The sequence below is a fragment of the Aquila chrysaetos genome, chromosome 13, assembly GCF_900496995.4.
Source record: "Aquila chrysaetos chrysaetos chromosome 13, bAquChr1.4, whole genome shotgun sequence".
NCBI classification, from domain to species: domain Eukaryota; kingdom Metazoa; phylum Chordata; class Aves; order Accipitriformes; family Accipitridae; genus Aquila; species Aquila chrysaetos.
The window spans coordinates 41416874-41429686 of NC_044016.1; the positions used below are offsets into that span (position 1 = coordinate 41416874).

The 12813-nt window shown below is 62.6% G+C and overlaps 2 protein-coding genes and 1 long non-coding RNA gene across 5 annotated transcripts; 1 reads left to right on the forward strand and 2 right to left on the reverse strand.

Annotated features, from left to right (window-relative positions):
- Positions 1–2463: 2463 nt before the first annotated feature.
- LOC115349930 lies at positions 2464–8178 on the reverse strand. Of its 2 annotated transcripts, XR_003926277.2 has the most exons (5): positions 6625–8178; positions 6304–6400; positions 4745–4898; positions 3677–4660; positions 2464–2767 (listed from the first exon to the last, which is right to left on the reverse strand). It is a non-coding gene; the product is annotated as an uncharacterized LOC115349930 (long non-coding RNA). The 2 variants fall into 2 exon arrangements; XR_003926276.1 differs by lacking the exon at positions 6625–8178 and having other exon boundaries at positions 6304–6460.
- A 745-nt stretch (positions 8179–8923) lies between these two features.
- LOC115349790 (NPC1-like intracellular cholesterol transporter 1) lies at positions 8924–9582 on the forward strand. The gene is made up of 4 exons (XM_030034462.2): positions 8924–9040; positions 9145–9267; positions 9302–9422; positions 9479–9582. Exons 1-4 carry the CDS (start codon positions 9029–9031, stop codon positions 9580–9582), a joined length of 360 nt encoding a protein of 119 aa, XP_029890322.1. The 5' UTR covers positions 8924–9028.
- A 728-nt stretch (positions 9583–10310) lies between these two features.
- On the reverse strand, positions 10311–12101 carry LOC115349921 (28S ribosomal protein S24, mitochondrial-like). 2 transcript variants are annotated; one of them, XM_030034810.1, is made up of 4 exons: positions 11996–12101; positions 11219–11287; positions 11034–11145; positions 10311–10645 (listed from the first exon to the last, which is right to left on the reverse strand). In XM_030034810.1, the coding sequence occupies exons 1-4, from the start codon at positions 12026–12028 to the stop codon at positions 10362–10364; spliced, it is 498 nt and encodes a 165-aa protein (XP_029890670.1). In that variant the 5' UTR covers positions 12029–12101; the 3' UTR covers positions 10311–10361. The 2 variants fall into 2 exon arrangements, with proteins under 2 accessions (XP_029890670.1, XP_029890669.1); XM_030034809.1 differs by having other exon boundaries at positions 11219–11332; positions 11996–12042.
- Positions 12102–12813: the final 712 nt, after the last annotated feature.

A 12813-nucleotide genomic window follows, 5' to 3' on the forward strand; every position in this document is an offset into this window, starting at 1 on the left:
TTTACTTGAAGGGGGGGCCACCTCCATCCCATCCTTCCTTGTCCCATGGCCCGAGCCCTGTTTTCGGCCTGATGGGGCAGAGCTTCGCTGCTGGGAGGGGTCCAGGGCCCCCCGGCCTCCCAGTGGAGGGGTTTGCCCCACAGTCGAGGGTCCCTGGGCAGGTCGAGCTCTGGTTTTGGGTGCTGGTGCCCCTGGGCTAGGGGGGGCCCTGTCCTGTCCCCGGCTGCAGCCCCTGATGCCATGGTGGCTGCTCGCCTTGCAAAGGGTGCAGGACAGGCATGGCCAGCACCAACCTGTGTCAGGGCTCAGCACCCCCCCCCCGAATCCATCCCCTCAGGGTTGTCCTGGATCCGGCCATGGCTCCTCTGTGGAGCGGTGCGGTTTGCAGGCAGCCACGGGCAGGCTCCGTCCACCGCCGCATCCTGCACCCTGCACTGGCACCCCCGTACTCGCCCTTCCTCCCGCGGGCAGTGTCCTCCATCTGCACCCGCTGACTCCAGGCAGCAGTTCGCATCCCATGGCCTTCCTGGTGCATCCCGCCCTCAGCAGCCGGCATCCTGCAGCCAGCATCTGGCAGCTGGCACCCACATGTGGCATCCTGCATCTGGCAGCTGGCACCCACATGTGGCATCCCGCATCCTCCGTCCTGCATCCCGCATCACCCATCCTGCATCCCGCATCCCGCATCACCCATCCTGCATCCCGCATCACCCATCCTGCATCCCCCATCCCGCCTTCCCCCTGCCGCCCCGTCCCGCACAGTGCCGGGGAGCTGCTCCCGGGAAGGGCCCCCCCAGCCCTGCCGTGCTGCGGGGGAGACGGGGGCTGCTGATCTTGCCAGGGGTCCCCAGCGCCAGGACGTGGCCTTCCTGGGATGGCGATGGGCCATCCGTGGGGTGGGGGGTGGGGTGGGGTGGGGGTGAGGGGACAAAGAGCAAACACACACACACATAGCGCCCCCAACCTGGGAAGGCTGCCTGGGTGCAGGGCCAGGTGCTAACGAGACCAGCTGTGCTAACGATGTGATGACCCCCAGCTGCTGGGGGGCTGGGCTGCCCCCTCAGCACAGCTGTGTCCCATTGGGGGCCTGGGCAGGGCCCAATCCGGGGGCTTCTTAAACCCCTGTGGGGGCTACTGGGAGTGACTGGGAGGTCCTGGGTGCTGACTGGTGCTGCCTTGTGCTGCCTTTGAGGGGATCCCATCCTGTGTGGGTGCTGGCTGCTGCATGGGAGAGCTGCTGGGGGGGGCACAGGGCACTGGTGGGTGCCCTTGCCCCCCAGGTAGGTTTGTGGGTGCTGTGTCCCCATCCTGCTGTGAGCAGGGGTTTTCCCTGTCCCTGGGTGCCCCCCCAGCCCTGGCTGTTGGTTGAAGTCCCCCCTTCAAGCCTGGGCTGCCCTTGGTGTGAGCACCCCCTTCCTGGGGGGTTCCCAGGATGTTGCAGCCCCCAGCTCTGCCCCCTCCCACGGTGGGTGCAGGGAGGCTCAGGGTACCCAGGATGTGTGAATTTTTATTTTTGCAGGTGCTTGTGTTGGTGGAGAAGCAGAGCTGGGGGCTTGGCTGAGGATGTTTATCTGCAGGTGGGTGCTGTGCCCCCCCCCCCCCCGGGTCTGTTGTGGGGCTCAGGGGAAGGTGATGGTGGTGAGCGGGGTGCTTGTGGGGGGGGTTGCTGGGCTGGAGTTTGATGTCTTTGTCCCTGTGTGCTCTCTTCTGTTGCAGGTGGAGCGAGGACCTTGGCTGCTGGGCTCAGCCCCAGATGAGGGAACCCCAGGGGTTCCTGCACCGGGGGGGGCTGTGTGGGAGGTGAGTGTGGGGAGGGGGGCTCTGCCCTGGCAGAGTCAGTCTGTGGAGCTGCTCTGCTGTGGGTCTGGGGGGCCCTTTGTCTTCTTCCCCAGGCAGCAGGTGATGCCTGGGGGGGCTTGTCCCTGTATTTGAAGTGTGTGTGTGGGGGTCCTGTATGGCCCCCCCAGCATGCAGCAGCCCTGTGTGTTTCTCTTTCAGCCTTGCAGGTGTGTGTCCTTGGCTCTGCTGGAGGATGGATGGATGGAAGGAGTGAGGGGTGAGGTCTGGCTGTGCTGCTGGGGGGGCTACCCTCTGTGCCTTGGGGTGCTGGGTAAGTGCCTTTGCTCCTTCTGGCTGTGGTTGGGGTGTTGGTGACTGTGCCCTGGGGGGCTTTGTGTTCCCTTGGGGGGGTGCTGTGTTTTTTTTCTTTTCCAGGACCTGGTGCAGCTCCTGCAGCTGAGAAGTGGATGCTGCTGGGCTCTGCAAGGATGGGAGATGCAGGTAAGGACCCTCAGCCCCTTGGGGTGGTGGGGGTTGAGTGTTCTGTCCCTTTCCCTCCCCTTTTTTGCTGGGGTGGCTGGAGCCCCACTGGTCTGTGGCCCCCCCTTCAAGCCTGGGCTGTTGTTGGTGTGACCCCCAGCTCTGCCCCCCACCCCTGTGGTGGGTGCAGGGAGGCTCAGGGCACCCAGGATGTGTCAACTTTTATTTTTTGCAGGTGCCTGTGTTGGAGCAGAGCTGTGGACTCGGCTCGGGATGTCTCTGTTCCGGTGGGTGCTGTGCCCCCCCCGCCCGGGGGCTCAGGGGAAGGTGATGGTGGTGAGCGGGGTGAGCTCCAGCGCTGGCTCGACGGCGGTGGGGGGCCGGGGGCCACCGTGGTGTCCGTACTGGAACTTGATGCGGAGCTCGCCGATGCGGGACTGTGGGAGGATGTTCGGGATCCACTCGATGATGAAGGGGGTGGGCTCCTTCTGCGTGGGGGAGGTGTTTCCTGGGGGGGAGAGAGTAGTGGGCTCAGGCTCCTTGTCCCTTCAAGTGTTGGGGTTTGTTTGTGTTTTGCCGGGCTGTTGTTTGCTTGGTTTGTGGGTGGGGGCCCCTCCTTTCCGCCAAACCTATCTCAAGTGTTTGAGATTTAATATTTTTTTTTTTTTTTGGTGGGAGGGCGGGCACTGGGGGCTGACGTGCGGCTGGCCGGCCCCCTGGGGGGCAGGGCCCCGCCCCCTGGGGGCAGGGCCCCGCCCCCTGGGGGCAGGGCCCCGCCCCCTGGGGCAGGGCCCCGCCCCTGGGGGCACCCCTCCCCGGGGGCTCCTCCCAGGGGAGGGGCCACTCGCAGGGGGAGGGCACCCCCTCCTGGGAGGGGCCTTCCCTGGGTGGGGGTCTGAGGGGGGGGCCCCTTTGGGCTTCGGGGCCCCCCTGGGTGGGGGTCTGAGGGGGGGCCCCTTTGGGCTTCGGGGCCCCCCTGGGTGGGGGTCTGAGGGGGGGCCCCTTTGGGCTTCGGGGCCCCCCTGGGTGGGGGTAGGAACAAGGGGGGGTCCACCTTGTTCCTGGGGGCTGGCCTGCCAGGGTGGGGGGACACCCTTCTTGCTGGGACCCCCCCCAGTCCCAGGCAGAGAGGAAGAATGCAGCACTTAAAAGAACTGCTAGCAGAGGAGGGGGGGTGGGCCTGGGCCCCCCCTGTGGCTCTGCAGGTGTCTTGCTGCTCCAGGCTTCTGGCAGGAGGCTGGGGCTGTTGCTCCCATACTGGGGGGAGAGTCTTCTTGGGGGGCTGGTGGGATCCACTGATGTCCCTCCAAGACCAGCCTGGCTCCTGGGCCAGGGCAGCTCAGACTGGGGCTGCCTGGCTGGGCTGGGGGGGTGTTCCCCCCCAAGGTGGGCTGGGAGCAGAGCTTGCCCCACTTACCTACTTTGAGGAAGGTCTCGAGCTCCAGTGGCTGGATGGCCAGCTGCTTCTCCACATGATGCTTTCTACCTTGGGGCACCTGAAGAGCTTGTAGGTCCTGTCCTGGTTCTGGATGAAGCTGTTAAGGGTTGGCTGGGGGGCTGCCTCCCCCACTTACCATGGATGTATCAAAGATCTGCTTGACCTGCAGGATGTTGGTGATGTGCCACGTGTACTGGGAGAAGGTGCCCAGGGGAAAGGGTGTCTGTGTGGACAAAAGCGGTGGGGAGGGAAAGGGCAGTGAGGGGGGCTGTGACTCACTGTGAAACCTGGGGTGCTTTGTTTTCACCCTTTTCTTCTCCCCCTTTTTCTCTGGTGTCCTTAGCTCTCCAGCCTGCAGCTATCTATCTCCCTTGCCTGAGTATCTGGTACTGTACTTGCCTGTGGGCTCTTCTCCAGAGCTCTGTTAATCCAGAGCTGCTAATAAAGTGAATTTTAGGCCCTGGGCTTGAGAGAAGGGCTTTGTCTCTGCTTGTGCTGATGTTCAGCTGGGGATAGATGGGGGTACAAATGGTACTGGTGGTCCCAAGGCCTTGCTGCTCCTGCAGTGCTGACATGATGCACTTAACTTTGCAGGAAGCCCTGAGAGTGTGCTTAAGTCTGGCTTCATAGTCAATGTTAGTGTAGGAGAGAGGGTGTAAAGCAGCAAGGACGTATGCCAGCACGGAGGGCTGTGTGGTCCCCTTGGCTCAAAGGCAGTGCTTAGGGAACAAAGTCTCAGCTTTGCCCTAATGCTGCTGGGGCTGGGTTTATTCCTCCAGCCTGGACTTGTGCTCATGCTAAGCTAAATGTTGAGAGCGCTACTGTCCAGGGCCAGGCACTGAGCCTGTGGGCTTAGGCTGGAGCTTGTCACCATTTCCCTGTGTAGCAGAGGCTGTGTGTCCCACTTGGCTCATGTCGTCTGCCCTGGGGCTTGCTCATCCACCTCCTGTGTTTCCCACTCAGCTGCAGGGAGAGGAAAAGGAGAGTTAGTTAGGAATCTTTTTCTTGCTGCTGCTGTTTCCCTCCCTCAAAGCAGCCTGCCTTCACCTGTGTGCCAAGGGCTGTCTGTGTCCAAGCCTGCTCCTTTCAACTGCAGGAGAGCGGGGCAGCCTCTGCTCTGTGCTCCTGGGGGGTGAGACCCCTCTGCTGCAGTGTGTCAGAGAAGCCCAAGGGATGTGGAACAGCAGCAGTTCTGGCTTGCCTGTGTTGGCAGAAATGTGAGGGCAGGTGGAAGGGGCTGCTGGGGGCTCCAGTGCTGGAGATATTCAAAACTCCAGCTGGCTGCAAGAGGACTGGCAGCAGTTTATCAACTTCACAGTAAAATATTTAGTTGTACTCAGAGTCTGGTGCTTCATTCCCTGCCCTTTGTCTCTTGTCCCCTCTGTGGGCTCTGCTGAGCAGAGCCTGGGCCTGTCACCTCTACTCCCCCCACCAGATAGAGCAAAACAGCACCAGCTTTCTATACTGTGACACCTCCCCACACACTGTGCTGCAGGTGATGCAGCCCTGGCTCATGCACTAGAGCTGTTTGTTGGTCCCTCTGTCACCCTGTGCTGGACCCCTGTTCCAGTGTGTTCCTGTCTGCCTTGTCCTGGGGGGTGCAGTGGGGGGGCTGAGCCCCTTGAGGCTTTCAGTCACTGTTTGCTAAGGTGGGGTGATGCTGCTGGAGGGGCTGGGAGGCAGCACTGTCACTGACTGCAAGAATCACAGAGCCATTTAGGTTGGAAAAGACCCTTAAGATCATCAAGTCCAACAGGGGCTGGAGCACAACAGCCCCCAGCTCTCAGCCATCACCACCAGGGAGGCCAGTGCACTTGCACGCTGACTGTGCTTAATGACACCTTTGCAGGGACAGCTGCTGGCTAGCAGGACCTGTGTTTTTGTCTTATGTGACACATTTATACTGCTCTTATGTTGCCTGGAAAGAGCTATTCCGCTTCAGGCATTTTTTGGGGTCCTTCTCCCCAGGGGAGCCTGTGCAGTCCATCCCCAATGAGGACTTTTACAGCCCTAATACAAACTACCACCTCTGTCTGGAGGAGGGACCAGAGACATGCCCCGCTGCCTGCACAAGCCCCCCCCCCTGTTGCTCGCTGGGGCAGCAGAGGGATGCAGGCGACAGGAGCCCCTCACTCCCAGGTATTACAGGCACAAGCCATCACCCACACACCTGTGTATGTACACAAGGAGCATCTCAGCCCTGCCTTCGGGGTACATGGGGGGACCAAGGGGGACAGCAGAGCGCTCTGGAAAGCTGCATTACCAGCACTTGAGACTTCACACCACATCAGGCATCTCACCTTACTTTACCACCTCTGCACAACCCCAGGCAGTTTGAAGTCAAGCATCGATAAGCTCTTAGGGAAATTCTCCCTTCCAAGGGATAAACACCCGCACCAGGCTGCTGATAAGCACTAAGCCCACATTCAGGAAACAAATCAAAGCAGATGATGGAAATGTCCCAGGGCAAAATAACATTTGCTCCAAGCCGGGCAGAGCGCCCACCTCCCTTGGGGCTGACAGTTACTTAATGCTGCCAAGAGCTTAATGATAGAGGTGGGGAGGGGAGCCCAAAGGCTCTCCCAAGGTGGTCCCCAAAGCCTTACCCTCAGACCAGGGATGGATGGGTTGGGTGATGCTGGCCAGCCGGTCCTGGAAGGAAGGAAAGAGTCACCTGCAGCTCATTCAGCAGCTGGGTACAGCCTTCAAGAGAAAGGGAAGGGAAATCGGAATCCACATCGGCACACAAGCGAAGATGCACACAAGCGAAGATGCACACAAGCGAAGATGCACACAAGCGAAGATGCACACAAGCGAAGATGCACACACAGCCAGACAGGCAGGAGAAACAACCGAGACTGGGACCATCCCTGTCCCGCACCGGCTGCCCCATGGCCACAGCTCCAGCCCAGTATTCCCCATTTTACCTGCACAAGTTTCCCAGCAGCTGCCTCTGCTAAACAGCACTCAGGACCACAGACCAAACTGCCTGTCCACCAGCTCGAGGGCTCCAACGCCACTGCCTTGGCACCTCGTTCCCAGGGCTTAGAAAAGCGGGACTGCTTTAACTGCAGCCATCTGCTTTTAAAACCCCCGTCTGCTCTCAGCAAGAGCTGCCGCCTCGGCACCATGGTACAATTACACCATCTCTTTGACTGCCACCATCCCCAGGAGTGGGACCTGACATGTCCTCACTCCCCCAAGAGCACTGACATGCTCACTGGGGAGCACAGAGGCATTTGCAGGAGCTGCAGGAGCCAAACGAGCCATCACAGGCTACGGGGCAAGATAGATGCGCTCTATCTTGGGGCAGCGGGGTGGGAAAGGAAAAAAAAAAAAAAGGAGAGAGATTTGTACACTTTCTAGGCCAAAACTAAAGCTAAGAGGAAAAAAAGCACTAAATAAAGGCTCCTACCCTAGCACAGACCATTACCAGCATAGAGAGCAGCTTTCTCTAAAGGGCTCTGGGAAAACTCACAGGTTTTCATGGCACTGGACTGACCCTTCCCTTTCCAAACTTCATACATAAACACAAACATCACATATAAACACATAGAAACACGCAGTCATCAGAGACAACAGTTATTACATTTGTGCCCACAACAATCTCCCCGAGGCAGCCAGGGTGACTCAAGTTCCCATCGCCTTCCCGGCTGGCTTGCTCCCCAGACTCTGGACAGAGCTTCTGAGCAGGGATTTCCCCTAAACCCACAGCTGCTCTGGCCATGACAAGTCGTCCCCCCCCCCCCCCCCCAGCAGCTCTGAATATTAAGAGCTGCTACAAACATTGGCAGTGGCAAAAAAAGCAATAGAAACCAGCTCATGGCTTTGCCTGGTCTTCACCACCTATGTTTTATCCAGAAGGGCTCTTAATTGCCTTAGGAGAGCTTTAATATAACACCTGCCTGCTCAGGGGTGGGACAGAGGAATCGCCTCTCTCACCAGAGCTCTTCCACCTTAACACCACTAACAATCACGAAAGACCCGCTCAGACTCGGGGCAGGAGCGTGCCGGCACCCAGAGCCTCTCCCAAAGCTCCCACCGGGCACTGGACGCAGCGCACGGCCGGCTGCAAGTCTGGCAGATCACGGTGGGGCTGCACCTCCTGCGGTCCCTCCAGCCGGGCGATGGCTTTCGGCTTCAGCCCACGTCCCCCTGTCCCACATCTTCCCTGTCCCACGTTCCCGCAGCCTACCCCATAGATTCAGGACCACCAACCAATTGTGGGACTACAATCCCGCAGAAGAACAAGCCTCTGTCCTTAAAAGCAGCTCGGCCACATGCAGCTGCACTGCAGGGACATGGGGGTCTCTTGTCCCCCTCCCCACTCCAGTGCTTGCCCCGCCCCGAGACTCCCCAGCACCCCCCAAAGTTCCTCAGAAGCCCCTCCCAGCCCTATAGACGTATTTTTGGGTGGGACATTGAGGCAAATGGTGATTTTAATCCACTCCCATCACCCCAGTCACTCCCATTAGGGCAGATTTTTCACCTTTGAGTACCTGAAGGCAGGATGGGACGATCTGGGGAGGGCACAGGGAACACCCCACTCTGCTCCCACACACCAGGAACCAGCAGCAGCCCAGGAGGGATCACCCCCCTCCACAAACTCTCTGCTTGTCGACTGAGAGGGCAGGAAATTAAGCCCCAGCTAACGAAGCACCAACAGGCAGCAGGTGTGAGGGCAGCACAGGCAGAGCGAGGCAGCTGCCAGGAACGAGCCGGTGGCATCAGCTTGACATGGGCCCCCAACACCTATGGGGTCCCCCCCTCTGCTTCCCCCACAACCCCACCCCATCCCAGGGTGGCAGGCAAGGGGATCACCGGCAAAGGTACAGACACAGGGGAAGGGCTGAAGGTGGCTCCAGCCACCATCGTCACCATCGGTGTGGTCCTCGTGGACACCATGGCCCCGCTGGGACGTCCCCTACAACACCATGGTCCCTCATCGACCTCGTCGTGGTGCGGGGCATGCGGGGTGGCACCAGGATTTGGGGCATGTGGGGTGGCTTTGGGGATACAGGAGGTGGCAGAAGGAGATGGGATGCACAGGGTGACGTGGGGACAGAGCAGCCTGGGGCGCGCAGGGTGGCACGGAGCACTGGGACACGCAGGGTGCGCGAGCACGGGACGGGCGCCCACCAGCCATGCCCAGCCGTGGGCCCCCCCCCACCCCGTGGCAGCCCGGAGGAGCACCCACGGGTGCCCCTGGGTGACAGCCCGTCCCCGCAGGCCGTGGGCATCTCGGTGGAGTTCGTGTCCCACATCACCTGCGCCTTCGCCCACAGCACCAAGCCCGACCGGGTAGAATGAGCCGCCGAGGCCACTGTCAACATGGGCAGCAAGGTGGGCACAGGACAGGGGGGTGACGGCTGCGCAAACCCCCTTCCCTCCCCGGGGACAGGAGGGACAGGGTGACCCGGCCGTTGCTGACCCTGTCCTGGGCGCAGGTGGTGGCCGGGGTGGCCATGACCAACCTGCCCGGCATCGTGGTGCTGGCCTTCGCCAAGGCGCAGCTCATTCAGATCTTCTTCTTCCGCCTCAACCTCATCATCACCCTGGTGGGGCTGGCCCACGGCCTCATCTTCCTCCCCATCCTCCTCAGCTACATGGGTAGGACCCCCCCTGCCCCCCCTGGGGACGGTGCCCTGTCCCCGAAATCCCTCCCGGGAGGACGATGGCAGCCTCCCGCTGTCCCCTATCGTCCCCACAGAGACCCAGCCCAGGGGTGCTGGCAGGAGACACGACAGCGGACACGGAGGGGGACACAGTGGGGGACGGCAGCCGGCGCAGAGCAGGGTGTGGGGCTGGCCCTCAGCAACCCCTGCTTCGAGGACAAGGACAAGGACAAGGACAAGGATGAGGCCACGGCCCCCAGGCAGGGCTGAGCCCCGCTGCCCCTCACCGCCCCCTCCCGCTGCTGCTTTTTCTACTGCTGTTGTATTTAAACTGGTTGTCTCAGATTCGGGACTGGGTTTAACTGGGATGGCCAGGGAGGGGCAGGGGCACCTCTATATAGAAACCACATCTTGGCTCTGAAATGCCACAGGGTCTGCATGGAGACAGGGACACGGGATCAGGACGTGTGGGGCTCGTGGGCACCAGGGCAGTGGGGACATATGGGGCACAAGGGCATGGCAGGGACGGAGCCCTGTGGGGCACACAGGCATCACAGGGACATGGACATGTGGGACACATGGGCACCCCAAGGCTGGGGCCGTGGGCGGCACGGGGACAAGGACACGTGGGGCACGTGGGCATGGCAGCGATGGGGTCCACAGGGATGGGGCCACATGGGGCACGAGGGCATCACCGGGCCGTGTGGGGCACAATGGGCGTCATGGGGACAGCGACATGTGGGGCACAAGGGAACTATTGGGACAGGGACATGGGGGGTACATGGACATTGTGGGGACAGGGACACGGGGGGCACACAGGCACCACAGGTCTGGGGCTATGGGGGGCACATGCGCACTATCAGGACAGGGACATGGGGGGCACACGGGCACCGCAGGGATGGGGCCATTTGGGGCACAGGGGCGTCGCGGAGCCAGGCCCACCCCACAGCAACTGGGTGCCCCCCCCAACCCCTTTGAGACCCACAGGCGAGGCAGGGTGAGCACAAACGCCCGCTTTATTCCCCACCCCGGGGAGGCACCGCTGGACACTAGAGGTACTTGTAGACCACCTTGGCGGGCACCGTCTGCAGCTCCAGGCGCACGGGGCACTTGTAGAAGTGGGAGAGGAGGGTCTCGGCGTAGCCCACCAGAAAGTAGAGCTTGGCGGGCGGCAGGGCCCGTGCCAGCACCAGGCAGACCACCAGCAGGTTGGCGCGGCGCTTCAGCACGACCTCGTCCGCCAGGACGCCGGGGAAGGTGCCGTAGAAGAATCGGCGCAGGAAGGCGTCCTCCACCGCCCGCTCCGCCGCGCCCGGCTCCTCGGCCAGGTTCCCTGCGGGCACGGAGAGGGTCGGCGCTGGCACTGACGCGCCTCGCCGGGTCACAATGGCCCCACCGTCACCGTGTGCCCTCCCCGCACGTCACTGGTCCCGCCACGGCCATGTGCACCACACGTCCCCGTCCCCACACAGTCCCGTGGCCCATCCCCACAGATGCCCTTGTGCCCCACGTGCCCCTGTCCCCCCCCCGTGATGCCCGTGTGCCCCACATATCCCTACCTCCGCAATACCCGTGTGCTCCACACATCCCCGTCCCCACAACAACCCCATCCCCACGATGCCCACGGGCGCCCCGTGCCCCACACACCCCCGTCCCTGCCGCCCCATCCTGGTCCCCCCCCGTCCCCGGGGTGTGGGGGGGTGGGATGTGGGGTGACCCACCGGTGTGCAGGGAGAGCCAGCCCTTGCGGTGGGCGATGTAGTGGGGGGCGTGCGCCTGCTCGTAGGTCACCGGCTTGTCCCCTTTGCCCACGCGCACCCGCGCCGCCCGCGTCTGTGGGGACGGCGGCGTCAGAGGCGGGGGGACCCGGCGGGGGAGGCGGGGAGGGGGCACCCCCAGGGCTTACCTTGAGGCAGGCGGGGGTGGTGTGGAGGTGCCGGGGGGCCTCGGGGATGGGGCGGATGCGGGGCACTGCCTGGTGCGGTGACAAGGGTGAGGGACAGCGGGCACCCCACAGCGGCCGGGGCGGGGGGGGTGTCTGGCCCTGCCCGGCCCCCCGTGCCCCCAAGGGCCAGTGTCCCCAGTGTCCCCATGTGACCCCCTGCCCGCTGTCCCCAGAGCGGAGCCACCATTGCCAGAGTCTCCCCGACACGGTATTCCTGTAGCCTCCTGTGACCAGTGCCCCCCACACCTGGCGTCCCCCCACACCTGGTGTCCCCCCCATACCCAGTGTCCCCCAGGCCTATGCCCAATATCCCCAGTGCCCCCCCCATACCAGGTGGCCCCCATATCCAGTGTCCTGGTGCCCCCCACAGCCAGTGTCCCCCATGCCTGGCGTCGCCTATGCCCAGTGTCCCCCCGCATTCAGTGTCCCCCATATCCAGTGTCCACAGAGCCGCCCACACCCGGTGTCCCCCCACAGCCAGTGTCCCCCATATCCAGTGTACAGAGAGCCCCCCACAGCCGCTGTCCCCAGTGTCCCCCAGGCCTGGTGTCCCCTATGCCCAGTGTCCCCCATATCCAGTGTCTCCGGTGCCCCCCACAGCCGGTGTCCCCCCACAACGGTGTCCCCAGAGCCCCCCCCCCAGCCCATACCCCCGGGCCTGGAGCCCCCGGTGCCCCCCACCCCCGGTGTCCCCCCCGGTGTCCCCACAGCCCCGTCCCTTCCCGTCCCGTCCCTCACCCGCAGCGCCCGGGCAGCCGCGGGCGCCGCCATCTTGGACGGCGGGGCGGGGCGAAGGCGGCGGCGGCGCCCCCTGGCGGCTGGAGGCCGCGGGGGAGGAATGGGGGCACTGGGGCGGGAGACTGGGAGCACTGGGGGGTACTGGGGGTACTGGGGGTAATAGGGGACACTTGGGGGTACTGGGGGTAATGGGGGGTACTGGGAGCACTGGGGGATACTGGGAATAGTGGGGGTACTGGAAGGTATGGGGGGCACTGGAGGTTACTGGGGGTAATGGGGGGTACTGGGGTTATTGGGGTACTGGGAAGTACTGGGGGTAATGGAGGTTACTGGAGGATACTGGGGGGCACGGGGGGTTATTGGGGTACTGGGAGCACTGGGGCGATACTGGGGATAATGGGAGGTAATGGGGGATACTGGGGAAACTGGGGGTAGAGGGAGCACTGGGGAATACTGGGGATAACAGGAGGTACTGGGGGGCACTGGGGGTAATGGGGGACACTGGGGGTAATGGGGAGTGCTGGGGGTATATGGGGGACACTGGGGGTTACTGTGGGCACTGGAGGATACTGGGTGTAATGAGGGCACTAGAGGGTACTGGGGGGGATACTGGGAGCACTGACGGATACTGGGGGTACTGGGGAATACTGGAGAAACTGAGGGTAATAGTGGTAATGGGGGTACTGGGGGACGCTGGGGGTAATGGAGGGTACTGGGGCGTACTGGGAGTACTGAGACATACTGGGGAGCACTGGTGGTTCTGAGGGAGTAATGGGGGGTAATTGGGGCACTGGGGTATTGGAGGAATGGGACTCTTG

Bases quoted from the DNA above. Each gene is read 5' to 3' on its own strand.
- LOC115349921 (XM_030034809.1), bottom strand. From the start codon at position 12,028: ATGGCGGCGCCCGCGGCTGCCCGGGCGCTGCGG. The intron at 11,333-11,995 runs GTGAGGGACGGG...CCCCCGCCCCGG, and splicing joins CGGCTGCCCGGGCGCTGCGG to CCGCTGTGGGGTGCCCGCTG. The intron at 10,646-11,033 runs GTGGGTCACCCC...CCGTGCCCGCAG, and splicing joins CTGGCTCTCCCTGCACACCG to GGAACCTGGCCGAGGAGCCG.
- LOC115349790 (XM_030034462.2), top strand. The intron at 9,268-9,301 runs CACGGCCTCATC...TCCTCCTCAGCT, and splicing joins TCACCCTGGTGGGGCTGGCC to ACATGGGTAGGACCCCCCCT. The intron at 9,423-9,478 runs GTGCTGGCAGGA...GGGGGACGGCAG, and splicing joins CACAGAGACCCAGCCCAGGG to CCGGCGCAGAGCAGGGTGTG.